At 33.1% G+C, this 15278-nt stretch overlaps 1 protein-coding gene across 4 annotated transcripts in view; it reads left to right on the plus strand.

The window, feature by feature from the left end:
* Positions 1-15278, plus strand: part of LOC146997001 (uncharacterized) — a 458848-nt gene that overhangs the window by 274098 nt on the left and 169472 nt on the right. For all 4 annotated transcript variants that reach the window (XM_085816419.1, XM_085816418.1, XM_085816416.1 and 1 more), the window contains one exon: positions 11807-11869. In XM_085816419.1, the coding sequence (XP_085672545.1) occupies positions 11807-11869 (63 nt within the window). The remainder of the gene's footprint in view (positions 1-11806; positions 11870-15278) is intronic.

Raw genomic sequence — 15278 nt, forward strand, 5'->3', positions numbered from 1 at the left:
ATCGAATTTTCCAATACTTCGAAAATGTTATATGCTTGCTTGACAACAAATTTGGTTAGAAATAGGGAACACAAGTGTGTAAACTATGCATATTACAATTATCGCTGCGCGCTTTGAAATTCGATTCTCGAATTGTTCAAGCATAACGCCTGGATCAAGGGGAAAACAATACGATCAAAATTAATATATGGAAATGATTAATTTAAAATTCCTAGTAAATGTTAAACATCCAAAATTCTTTTCATATGCCGTTATATTTTTTGTTGTCAAATAAATTTTTTTTGAATTTAGCGACCCCCCAAAATTTCTTCGCGACTTGCGTACCATTGCCATAATAACGCTTTGTATTCATGTAAACCTGATTAATTCTGAAGTGGTTTAAATTCTGTCAGAAACAGTACAAGTGATCTATTTTTCAATTGCATTTAGAAAAAATGATTTCAGACTTGTTTTCAACTGCATGTAACAGAGTATTATCAGAATTACGGGAAAGTGCGACTGTGAAAATGGATAAACATCAGCTGTCCAATGTGAAAAATAATGTTATCATTTGGATATTGTTATCGAATTGCAGAACGCCCTTCAGTTTGTATACGAAAACATGGAAAATACATCGCTTATTGTGATCAACAGTTCGGTTAATACGATCCAAATATTACAAATACATTTTTTTAAACAAGGTTTCTTTTAAATTTTAATATGGTATATCAATAGAGTTTATGGATGGACATGGGTCAAGTGGAATAGCAACACATTCTACAGGATATTAGATGAATATGCGTTTAGACTAACATATAATATAACATCTTTCATATATTCCAAAACGAAAAAAGACTTTCGGCCCGCCGCGTATTTAGAGTGCCCCCCATGCCGCACAGACACTATACATTTACAAACATCCATGCAGTCTCCGGGATTCGAGCGCGAGTCTTTCGGTACGGTACTCAGAGTCACTAATCACTATCCCGGTTGGAAAAATGTGATCACATTTAATGGAGTCTTGGTGTATCACGATGGAACGGTGTTTGGACACAACAGGGTGCCCAGGCACAGTCGCCTTAACCCTTCTACAACAAGTAAAAGATTCCTAAATAGTGCACGAAATAACTAGAGCAACGCATATAATTTATATGTATATTTGTATCTAATTTAATTCTTGCTTTTAATTTATTCCTTTTACAATTGAAATTTTGTTATTCATGATTTAATTCCAGTCCCCGTTAAACATTTTTAACAATTTTCATTCAAGTTGCTTAAAAACATCTTTCAAAATAGAACTTACTAAGTATGGATTCACTCTTTTCAGATAAATCTACTATAATTAATCTTAGAAGATAAATATAATCAATATTATTTAGTAAATAAATTATATATATATATATATATATATATATGGATATGGTATGTGTGTGTGTGAGAGAGAGAACACGTTTTAATTCTAGTTTGCAGTACATACGGGATTCGGCGGCATTATGTGTCATTTTGGTGTTGGCGACGATTTTTAAAGTCGCGTCAAATGCTGTTCCGTATACTAGGATTTTACCTAGAACAGGGTTTCTTAAACTGTAGGTCACGATTCCCGTGTTGGTCGCGGGACCTGCAGTAGGATGTTGCCAAAATTTTAGCAGTTTTGATATTTCTTTAACTTAATATAATAATTTTACAGTTATCAAATATTTTTACACAATGTATCTGAAAATAAAAAAAGCTAGACAATACAGACAAAGGGAAAAACGAAAACGTTTCGACGCATTCTTTTTATAATATAAACGTTCATTTTCCTTGCTTTGCACGTGAAGCTGTCATTTCGTTTGTTACATATTTAAAAATTTCACATCGTTCTATGTCTTAAAATTAGAAATTAAAGGGAATGACCTGAAACTGCAATAGTATATTACAGTACAAGTGAAAAAAATTGAGAGTTTCACTCATGAGTGTGTCTTATTTGCGCAATACTTATGGAGTCCCACAAAATTTGTGTAAATATTACGGGGTCCTGAGGTTTAAATGAAAGTTTATTGCAAGGTGGTAGTAGAAAGTTTTCCCTGCCATTTATATAACCGTACTTGCTAGAATAAGATATTCCGCCTCTCCCGAGTAGCTAGTCAAATTATTTCGTTTGTCTAAAACTGAAGTGAAACTCATTTCAATTTAAATCTGACAGTTTTCGGAAGCGAAGTGTTTGTTTTAGACTAAAAAAATCACCAGCATTAATTGAAATGGTAACAAAGGATTCGAATTTGCAATGACCAATGCCTTTATCCCCACATCATCAAAGAATTATTTTTATCGCCAAAAAGAGGGTTCCGCAAAGAGGTAAAATTTAGTGCCAAATGTTAAATTTAACAAGAGTAACTGCCTTCTACAGTGAAAAAAAGGTAAAAACACTGAAGGACTTAATTTAGTAAATTTTTTTGTGTCAAAAAAGGGCCAGAATCAATTTTGTGAGGGGTTACATCATGAATTTTGACAAGCATCGACGTTTCCTTGATCAGTGGTTGTTAACAAGAGCAGAGTGAAAACGCTCGAACTTTATGTCGCCAAGTGCTTCGGGTCTGGGAGGGGGCCGAAATTTACAATTAGCAAACGGTGCAAATCCATCCAATGAAATTTTAGTGTAATTTTTAACTGATTTTTCTGATTGGCTAGAAAGGGCACATGGCCGTTCGCCACTGACTTCGCGACGAAGTGCAAAAGCTTTACGGCTCATGAAATCGTGACCTCTCGATATGGCTCGTACTAAGCAGACTCCCCGTAGCGAAGCGGTTCCACCGGATAAAGGTATGGATCCTGTTGCGGACACCTCGAATACGACGGCCACTGATATGGACCAGGACAATGCTGGTCACGTTCTTACGGAGCTGGAAATTGCTACACTCCGACAAGAAATCGTTGAAGTAGAAAGGAGCATTACTAGCTATTACGGAACCATCCGGTACTTATCGGCCAACAGACCAGTCACGGACACGGACTATCATTCGGACATTCTGAAAAAGGAGATAGAAAAGAAGAAGACTCTGCTGGATCAGCTGAGGGGTAAGTTGAATATTGCTCTTTCCCATGCAAGCATTACACAGCCAATCACACAACAGAAACGCAAACCACGTGATAATTCAGACAGTGACGACGACACGGAAGGATTCAAAAAACCACACAAAACTGCTAAGGTACCCGTAAATGTTGCACCCAACAGTATACCCACCCAAAACAGCTACACAGCACTCTCGCAACCTGACACTCATTCCACCCAACCCACAACACAAATTAACAGCTCGCAAACACCAGATACAAGACTTCCCCAATATAGCACACCTACACCAATTATGGTTAAGCCGATAGATGGCGCCACACACAACCAGTACATCAAGAAACTCACTACACTGACTAATGCTACATTTTACGCCAAAATAAGTGGAGAATACCTCAAGTTACTACCATCAACAACAGATGATCACAGACAACTCACCACAGACTTACAAAAACATAACATCGAACATTATATCATTACACCCAAGCACAAACGCCCAATTAAAGTAGTTATCCGAGGCTTACCCATTACCACTGACACACATGAAATTTCCACGGAACTCACACACCTCGGATACAATGTACACAAAGTAGTACAACTCACAAGATTCAAAACCAAACAACCCATGCCACTATTTCAGATACAACTCATGCCAACACCAAACATCGACAAAATCTACAGTGAAACACACCTAGGTATGTTCATTATCACAATCGAAAAATACATCAACAAAAACATTACACTACAATGCCACAACTGCCAACGTTTTAATCACTCATCAGACAATTGTTTCTTCTTACCTAGGTGTGTTAAATGCGCACAACAACATAAAACAACAGACTGCCCAACACAAGGTAAATTAGATAACCCCACATGCGCAAACTGCCAAAAAAATCATCCAGCTTCATTCCGCGGTTGCGAGAAATTCCCCAAAAACAGAAACCTAAATAAATCACCCAATCACACTTTTACACCAAGCAATAGCACCCCAAACCTTACACAAGGGAGAACATATGCACAAGTTACTTCCAACAATACACAAGACATTAGAAATCAGACTACCAACACTACATCCAACGCGAACATTTTCACCGACATTCTATCTACACTAAAAGAACTCAATAATACTTTCGGCTACAATAACATATTTAAATTCTTCTCTACTCTCAAAAATAGCTTACACCAATTAAAAGCCGCAGACACACCCATGGAGAAACTATTAATTCTTTTTACTATTTGTGAGGAAGCTAACATCTTTAACTAATTAATTATAAAAAAAAAAAAAAAAAACTCTTAAATTATATCTTTGATCTGTGAACATAACACACTTGCTTGCATGAGACCCCTCAGCTCTATTTCCAAATTCCAACTTTTTCTCCCATTGGACACTTTCACCCACCTGACCTGAAGATTTCAAGATCTCCCCGCCCACCGACGCCGCCTTCTATACCTCAGCGCAGCGACTTTCAACCTAGGAGTTAGCCTCTGAATACTTCTCCCCAAGTGCAGGTATCTTCAAATCATCTTTCTGCTGGACTATCATTGCTTACCATCCACATTGCTTATCGACATGCCATCATCACTCTGCCGAACAACACTTATGCCCATAATGTTCGAAAAGAGACGCAACTTCGATCGGGATAGGACCCTTCCGTCCAGGCGCCCGTTGAAAGGAACCTGCCGGTTCAAGGATGATACTAAGGCTATACTAAGGTTTAGAGGAGCCTTAGCTCATACTAGACTTTAACTTTGTTGGATCTAGGTGCTATTCTTGCGATTATAAATTCTCTATATATTTTTCATTGTCTAATTTGATCTAATTTTCTAATTCTTTTTAAGATCTTTAATAGCTTTCTGTTTGATATATTTTTTGTATAATTTTCTAATTCTTTTTAAGATATTTAATCTTAAATATCTTTGTACTTTTGATTTTTTTTAATATAATTTTCTAATTCTTTTTAAGAATCTTTAATATTTTTTATAAATTTTCTAATTCCTTTTTCAGATATTTTATCTTTGTATTTGATATATTTTTTTATATAATTTTCTAATTCTTTTTCAGATATTTAAGCTTTAATATCTTCGTACATAAATATTTATTCTAACCTTACTAACATTTGTATATAATATCTTTGTATATAAATACTAATTTTTCTTACTAACTATTAACATTTGTATATAATATTTTTGTAAATAATATTTGTAATAAATACTTTTTTTCTTGCCATTAAAATTTTTGTATTGTAGTATATATATTGTAATTTACTTGTGTAATAAAAATAAAAATTTCTGAAATGGAGTCCGAGCCTTTCAGCTCCAGGTAATGTATATTTGCGTATTTATATTGTTTTATTTATTTTTTAGCACTTCACTCGGTTTGTCGGTACTACCAATGTCCCGGTTAAATCTTTGTTGATGAAAATTAAATTATCTGCATTAAGTTTTTCATAATAAACTGTAGTTAAATTCTTTTAATGTATTGCATCAGTCTATTCTATTGGTTATCTATTTAATTAAGTGTTAATATTTGTGTTTAATTTTTTACATCAGTAATTGTTACTTAACGAAAGTTCATCCACTCATTAGTATGTACATGATTATTAATTTTATTTTCATCGTATTTAAAAGTACAGTTGGCGTCGTTTGATTTGCGTAACGTTTGTCTAGAGCTATTTTGTTAACTATATATATCGTTGAGCATAGCAGCAGAATTCAATTAATTTACTATAAATATAACTATAAACGGATAAATCGATGCTTTCACAGTATATTAGGAAAAGGAAACAATTGGTTTAATCCTCTGTTTGAAACAACGCAGCAAATATAAAATTAGGGTGTGAAGTGCAGAATCGCCCACTTATTTGGCGCTTTTTACAAGAGTAAGAAAAACTGGATTTTTGTCAATTTCCTTTGACTTTTTTACATCAATGTGTACTTGAACAAAGGAAGATGCACATTGCCGATATTGTGCAATTCTCTGATGTTTTTTTAAGTGAAAATACGTCGATGTGTTACCGGATAGGGTAAATCATCTTTATATGTCACAAATTTCATTTACATGATCAGCGCAAACTGATGCAAAACGGTGATATACAATCTTTTCTAAATTTGAAAAACTGAGATTTTAGTTGGAAAATGAGCTAGACAAGTTAAGGTACTGCTAAAATGCAGCTTTGTATTAACAAAACACAGAATCACAATGAACAGTATTTCGATAGACTTGCTTTCGATCGAATTTCGGATCCTTTAAATTCGGTGATATCGGAAAAGCTGTGATAGAAGTGGCGGTACGCCTCAATGCCGTATAGGCTATCTATCTTGTCCGGAAAAGGTCTAATATTTTTTGCCGATTTGAATATTTTTTTTAAAGTTTGTTCAGCATATTGTGAATTTCAGAAATGTTGCATGAGTATATGAACACAAGATTCATGTAATGAGAAGTGCAGTGCATATGGATTGCTTTTGAAGCAAAAGCTTTAATCTGAGCTCCAATTCCCTTTTTTAATCACGTTACCTGCTCCATCATAACTCATAGCTAATGTTGCTACCACCTAACCCGGATTTTGAAATTATTGAGATTATAGAATTATTATTGAGTGGACCTGTAATCTTAGCTAGTCTGAGAAAATGTAGGATGTCTTTCTTATCTAATATTTTTTGACTGTTCACAAATCATCTTTGTACACCATCATAAAGTTTCCTTATTATTTGAAGTGACTTCATCAGTTATAATGGAATAAAAGTGAGCAATGGTATTGCTGTATGGGAAAAAAATTTCTTTACCTCCAGCACGCAAGGCTATTGGAAATTTTGAAGACAGGCCTTTTTTAAATATTTTTTTTTATATAGCTGTTTACTTGAATTTTATGTGATTTATGTACGAAGAACAGGCTATTTGAGAATTAAAGGTAACACACAAAACATTAAAAGAATTCCCTTTGGGTGTAATATAAAATTTGAAATCTTTCAGCTTTTATTTTAATATTTTTAATTTTATATTTTTTTCTAAAGCACAGATGTGAATTACCCCAGAAGGGCTATTAGTTTCAAAATGGCATTTTGTGTCAAATCACTTTAAATGTCGGAAGCACTTTTCTAATTGTTGTCACCAAATATTATCACCCTGTATCATATTTCATGAAACTAAATAATGATAATTTGCATGAACATATGTATGTTTACGCATTGTTGAAAAACAATGTTGCCTATAGTCATTAAATTTTGGATAACATAGTCCTCCACCCGAACATATATAGGCACTTGGAAGCCTGAATTTGGAATTAACATATTTTATTATCTATTTTATACTTTGTAGAAATTTAACAAATTTTTGATTAAAAATCATAGTTTTAAAGTGAGCAGTGTAATTATTTTACATTTTGTAAAAATTTAACTAATTTTATATTGTAAACTGAAATTTAATAAAAGTAGTTAAATAAGAAATTAAAAGATCCAACTCAGTAAGTCAGAGCCGGAACAGCTAATGAAGGTTATGAGACTGTGATATTACTTTTGGTTTTGTGAAACGAAGGATTACTAGGATACTTTCAGATTGAAGTTCTGTAGAAACAAAAGTTTAAGTACCCTCCCCCTTTCTGAAGCTCTTTATTTGTTTATTGACTTTTGCTTATTAAAATGTCACTAAAGGAGATATGAGCAGAAAAACGTACATTCGGAGTTGCGATTCGTATGTTACGCTGTAAGAAAGAAACGTAGTGCCAGAGTGTCACTATGGTAAATAAATGTATTGAAAGTAAAAGTGTTATTTTCTGTAATGTGTGTGGTGTTATTTTATTGTGATATATAGCTATTCATGAGAAATAGAATAATTCAATTCAAGTGTGTTTGGTGAATTGAATTATTCTATTTCTCGTCAATAGCTATATATCGCAATAAAATAACACCACACACACATTACAGAAAATAACACTTTTACTTTCAATACATTTATTTTCCATGGCGACAGTCTAGTGCTAGCTTTCTTTCTTACAGAGTAACATATGATTCGCAACTCCGAATGTGTACATCAAGAATCAAGTTTATCGAAAATATATTTCAGCGGCGATTCTAGTGGCGCATGCGCTATTAGACAAGATTCTGCTCTGTCGCCAAGTATTTCTCAGCTAATACAAAACAAAGCCACTGTACTGAAGATAACACAGTTCAGTGAAAGAGTCTCTAAATGTCAATTACATTTAATGTTGCTGACGCAGACTCATTTTGCGTAGGATGCATATTCATAAATCGTTTCAGATGAACATACACTTGTTCGTGGTGATTAGAGAACCTTTCTTCTAGTAATGAAAAGGCTAATTTATAATTAGAGTCAACTATGGATATTGACTGAACAATACGATTAGCATCTCCTCTTAGCGCAGATTTTAAGTACTGTAATTTGACCACATCTGTTAAATTAGGATTTGAATCAACACTGGCTAAAAAATATCTTTAAGTGAAAGCTACTCGTGTAAGTTACCCGAAAACGTTGGCAAAATAATTTTGGATAATTTAACATTGACCTAAGCATTCGTGAAAACCAAAGGTTCCTATTCAATTTCTTTGGAAAGCTTAGCTAATTTACGATTTAATTCGACTTCTACATCTAAGACAATATCGTCAATCTCTTCTTTCTCTTTTACATAAGCATCAATACAATCAAAAGTCTTTAATCCGGACTTGTCATGACTTCAGTGATTCCAGATTATCGGTTTTCCCAGATTATAGATCATCAGTTTAAATCTGGTAAAATGGCATGCATAAATTATAAAATTAAAAATATAAAACCGTAATTTATGAAATAAAGAGCAATTATGATCTAAAGGGTATCAAAATTTACAAAAAAATCTTAATATTTATTTGCTTACTTTATTAAACATTTCTTTCAACCCGCGCATGCGTAAAGCATACATTATGCATAGAAATTAGAAAATTGCAACCAGAAAACTATTTGATGTGTATTCGTGATATTTATAATGACGAGGAATTTGATTTAAATCATATCAAAGAGGGAGCAAATCGAGATGAAATACTACATTTAATAACGAATTATAAGCCGATTAAAATAAAAACATCTGCCATGAAGATGAGGATAGTGCTGAGAGATCAATTTCCAGTTCATTGCACGCCGTGACGTCCCCCCCCCCCCACAGAGCAGCTTGAAATTGATAAACAGATTTTGGAATGGTTAGAGAAACAAAGGATATGCCTTTATCCATTTTTTGCAGCAATTCCACTTTTTGTTTGATGGACATCGAAACATGCTTTCCCTTTGTAGATTCTTTGCAGCTCCAGTATCGGAAATTGTGTTTGACATAATCGAAAGTTCCAACTTACTTTTATTAAATTGCTCTAATAGTCTAAAAGAAAATAATAAGCCGTATCCAATTAGAAGATTAAGGAACAACACAATCTGCAACATTAACTGAAATAGATAATTTTAGCTTAGCTTATACCATCCGTTATACATTAAACGCGCATGCGTAAACGTATTATGCATATGCGTAAACGCATGCGCGGAAAATTTGTAGCTTTGAGGTCCGGATTATAGATCATTCCGGATTATGGATGTCCGGATTAAAGACTTTTGACTGCACTTTCTTCAATACATAACCCGAACAAAGAATCGAAATTGGAATTTATCTTTGTCTCGAACACTTTAAACTTATTCTTCAGCACTTCCAAATCACTTCTTTGGATATTTTTGTCGGCAACGTTTTGTTTTAACTTTGTTTTCAATGTATGTTTTTTCGCTGATATCTCCTTTAGTGACCTTTTAATTACCAAAAGTCAATAAACAAATAAGGAGCTTCAGAAAGAGGGATGGTACTTACTTTTTTGTTTCTACAGAACTTCAATCTGAAAGTATCCTATGTAATTCTTCATTTCACAAAACCGAAAGTAATATCACAGTCTCATAAACTTCATTAGCTGTTCCGGCTCTGACCGCCTAAACAATTAATTAAACAACGTTGAACAATTTAATTAATTGTAACAAATTGCCTCAGGCTCTTTTATAAGTATTAGTTTATGTTTTATAAAAATTTAGCAAATTTTTGATTAAGAAACATATTTTTAAGGCAAGCAGTGTAATTAATAAAACATTTGTATTTTAAGTGTGCAAGACAGTCTGTCTGAAATTGTAGCTTTTAAATACTTTTAGTCCAAAGTAGCATTAGCCCAAACATCTAATGATTGTCTGTAAATGAAAAAAATTGCCCGTTTGGACCTAATTTTTATCCTATAAAATCTGAGATTGTTTTCATTATTTATTTGAGGGGTACTGAACCCAAGGTTTGCCTAACTTTTCAACCACAAGGTTTGTGCTTACATTATTTTCTTATTTTTTATAAAAAGTTTTAGAAAAGTATTTAAAATAAATGGATCTTATATCGAGTTAAAGAAAGTGCTTACAGATTGTATTTTTTAAATAAGCTAATTATCTTTAAGATAAATGCTATTATTTTTTTTATGATGACAATAATAGGAAAATAAGGGGAATAAAGTCTCCTGAATATTTCTTTTTGCAGAGTTATTTATATTAAAATAAATTTCATAATCCTTAATTTTATTTGCATGAATTTCACATATTTCATAAAAAAACAGATGCATATTTGTATCCTATAAAATAATTTGTTAAAATTCTACAGGATATTTGAGTGGGCTTCCCAGACACTGTTATTTCATAAAATAACAAGCAAATATTTATATTGTATACATCAATGCCTTTAAAGATTACGTTATTTCATGTAATTGTAAGATACCTGTTTAAGTATTTATTCCATGCTAAAAGAAATTATTTGTAAATTAGGTGATATTAATTTCTTTAAAAGTAATTCATGGGTTCAGTGCAAATTGCATTTTATTTTATAAGAGAAATTTTGTTTCACAAACTTTTTGCATACACAAAGCTTTCGGTCGAAGGCTTCTTAGTATTTTTCGGTTTCGGCACGAAAATCGCCTACAGGTCGGCAGATAGTGTGGCTGGATACGAGGTTTTTATTTATGAACCTCGCGCTGTAACATCTTTCTCTATTGATTGCTATTTCCCTACTGCCAGTTGCCGCATTCATTCGAAACCATTTCGTATTTATCAAAATCTGACAAGAATATTCTGCGTGTCGTGATTTGGAAAGCCATCTTTCAATACGAAATAATCCGTAGATACACCTAGAAGATTAAAGGTGCCATTTAGTTGTTGAGTTATCGATGAAATGGTTTCATTTCATGGTTCTTGGACTATAGTTTAAGCCTAATTTTCTATCACGAATGAGGCCCACCAGCGGCCGAGCGGTGGAGTCGCCGAACGCTGGTAGTCGGTCCGAGGTTTGAATCCCAGGAACTGGCTGGGCGTTTTCGTGGTTTTCCCCATGTGTAACGTATATACGAGCCAGTTTCCCTTAGAAAGTGCTCCACAAAGGCACAGGCAGATAGCCCTTGAGGCTTTGTCATAATCACACACAGTCATGAATGATGCCTTTTCTTTGTCAAAATTTTATTGCAAATTTTTCATCTCTGGCAATTTCTAAATAGATAGATTCGATGCACTTTTAAAAAGTTTAAAAAGTATACCAGTATTTCAGTGGTAAATTAAAATTTAGAGCTATCTAAATTTATGTGCAGTCATAATTCACTTGCATTTAGAAGTATCTAAATTTATGTGATGTCAATTTATGATTTAAATGGATGTGTGTGCCAAGTTTGGTGCTTTTATGCATGTACTGTCACTGTGGTTTATTATGGTCTCGGTAATAAAATTGTACCTATTTTTGTTTATTATAGGAATGCGAAGCGCCCAAGAAGAGGATGTGAGCAAACAAGCCCTGTGGATGTGGAGGCTGAGAGGTAAGATACCAATTTTTTCTCTTGGCTTCTTTTTTTTTGTTATTGTTGCTTCTTTGTCTTTGAGTATGGTAGTAAAGTCATGCTGCGATAATGATGTTAATGTCACACTGCGACTTTTGTATAACTTCACAAAGTGACATAAATTTAATTGCTTTAAAGCAGCGGTTCTCAACCTTTTGACTAACACATACCATCTAAACAAAAATTTAAAAACCTTAGTACAACCAGTATAATTATTGTACATTTTATAATACTTATTCAGTTTCTCAATATAAATAGAAAAAATAAACGTTTTGCCATTTGCACAAGCTATTGGCTATCTGTATTAAATAGGCACACATAAAAAATATTAATTAAGAATTGGTTACCATTTTAATTATCAAAATTTAAGTTATATACTTAAATTTAGTGTAAAATTTGGGCCTGTTTAAGAGAGATCAATTTCTTTGTCTGGCCTTATTTCACTTAGCTTTAAGTGTGATCCACTTTTAATTTTATTCTGTATTTATTTTTCAAATAAAACATGGAAGAAAATCCTTGTTCACACAAATAGGTTGTGCGAAAAGGCAATAAAAATTTAGCTTTATTTGAAATGCCTTTAAATTCTTTCTTTCGGTGTAGCCAAAAGTTGTTATTTATGAAATCTTCAGTGGAAGTGCAATCACAGGAATTTTCTAACAATTGTTCTTTTTTTCTTCATAGAATTTTTGAACTTTGTTTCTTTGCCTACCACCTATTTTTTATCTTGTGTACCACCTGTTGAGAATTGCTGCTTTAAAGATCTGTGTGGGTGTCGCACAGTGTTACATTAGTTTAATCAGTATAATGTCGCAATAGCAGTATTTCAGACATCTCCTCCAGTAAAACTGATAACAGCAGAAAAGCGTTTTATTGATCCAGTAAGAAGTTACTCTTCCAGTTATTAAAATCTTACTGGAATCTTTGGAATTTTTTAATTATTGAATATAGTCATCACAATCATATCAGATTTCCTCAGTGATTATTGTTATATCTCATTGTATTGAAATTATATAACAGATGCGTTTATGATTAATTTACATTTTTATGTAAAACTTTGCTCTCATAAATTGCTATAAAACTATATGCTCATAGTTTTTGTGTATCACTTTTGTGTACTTGCGTGTATTGCTATAAAACATATGCTAATAGTTTTTGTGCAAATAAAACTTACATTTCTTCATTCAAATATTTAGTATAGCCAATAACTACAGTGAGCATAGTTATGTGAATGAAATTAAGCATATAAAACAATTTGTTTTCCAATAAATGTAAGAAAGTTTTAAATAGCAAATTTTCTAGTGTATAAGACGCACTTTTTTTCTTTGAAAATAAGTCGGGAAAAGAAGGAGGTGCATCTTGTATGTCGATACTCAGTTTTTGATTGCATTAATTTCTGGAAATTTCCTCTTTTTTTGGAGTTATGTGATTTTTTTCTTGTTTCCTTGCGATGTGTGGGAATATTACAGTTACGGAGAGCTTAGTAAATGTGCATCTGGCATGAAAACTGCAATTTTTGCGAATGACTTTTAAGTGGGAAATTTCAACTGTTTGGTGTTTCTTAAGTTTGTTGGCAAATTATGGTTCAAAAACAACGTTGAAATTGCTGTAACAAAGCATGCAAGCTGGATGCAGGCTTCAAATTTTGAGGTTACACCATCAAGAAGAAGGGGAAGGCCTAACATTTGGAAAGTTTGTGAATGGGTCAAAGCATCTTGGGATGCTGTGAAAACAGAGGCAGAGGTTAAATCATGTATGAAGTGTGGCATTATTAATACACTGGATGGTACAGAGGACAATCTGTTGTATGAGGACTCGAATGCTGATTTAGGAGAGGTCTCAAGTGACTTTTCATTTAGCTATGGTGATGAGTGTTTAGGTTTTGATGAAGAAAATTAAAAGCTCTTCCCCAGATGAATTGTGGGTATAAAGTATTACTTTGTATTTATATTTAAAATACTGTAAATTCATTATAATGAAATGTGTATAAAAAAAGGGAGATGTGCCTTATGCGCCTGCAAATACGGTAATAAAGATATAAAAATATCCATTCACTTAAGAGAAACTTAAATTCATTTCCTGCAAAAATTTTAAAAGATCCTTTTAATATATTTAATGCAGCCTTTTCTTAATTAATAAGAAGTTAATATTGTTAATAACATATTTTATTTATATCGGCAATTCTGTCAATGTATACATGTTTTTCGAATGGCCTTTCATCGAATTTTACAAAATATGACTCGTATTCATAATATAAGTTTACAATGTCTCCTTCAGCCTCATGAAATTAAACAAAATATGCATTATTATTATAAAAAATTATAATGCTATTATATGCATTGAGATGAGCAGTGACTGGCAAGAGTTTTAAAGCTATTTATTAAATTTTAAATTACTTTAAAATTGAAAGAAAGCTCCAAATTTTTAAATAGGTACTAAACATTTTGATGATTGTTTGATTTACTATTTTGAAGTTTTATTATTTATCATTTATACTTTTATTATTTTTGAAACTCGGACGCTTCCAAACATATGAATTTATAATACTTACAATTCAGTAAAAACAAATACAAACTTAAAATTTTAGATTCTAAGCTTTCAAGACAGCTTCTGTACACAAAAGTACTCGCTGTTATACACTCATGTCCATAAATTAAGGATAATGCAAAATCAGGCAAAGGAAAAGTTAGAAGCAAAACAAATTTGACTTATTTGTAAAGCTTATTTATTAAACAAAAGGTAAAGAGCAAAAACAGATGCTATATGTTTGATATTATTAAAAAAATTAGCGATTTCTTTTCTCCCTGGAGCAAATTACCAAAAAAAAAAAAAACTTATTTACAAAAAACCAATATTACATGGTTGGTTTGATTGTTAATACGTTGTATGTCTCCCAGACGATGCAATACAGTCCGTACAACGCCTAGGCATCTGAGTATCAAATTATCGATCTGATCTTGGGGGATATTACATCACTCAAAAAGCAATGCACTCCGAAGTTCCGGTAGACATGTAGAAGGAGGTTGACGGGCTGCAACTCGTCGGCCAAGCATGTCCCACACGTGTTCTACTGGTTCAAGTCTGGTGAGAATGCTGGCCAGTCTGTACGGGTGATATCCTCCGATTGAAGGCATTCGCTTACGATATTTGCACGGTGAGGACGGGCGTTGTCATCCATAAACAAATTGTGTGCCCATGGCACCCCGAAACAAATGTACATGTTGTTCCAGAATGACGTCTCGATAGATATGGCTTGTCATGATTCCAATTTGAACATGAAGGTCAGTTCTGGAACCCAGAATAATTCCACCCCAAACGAGCACTCCTACACCACCGTAACGGTGTCGTTCAATGATGCTTTCTTGGTGGTAACGAATACCTGGAGCTCTCC

Source organism: Stegodyphus dumicola, chromosome 5, assembly GCF_044657685.1.
Source record: "Stegodyphus dumicola isolate Sdum_Otavi_A_Nest chromosome 5, ASM4465768v1".
Classification (NCBI taxonomy): Eukaryota; Metazoa; Arthropoda; class Arachnida; order Araneae; family Eresidae; genus Stegodyphus; species Stegodyphus dumicola.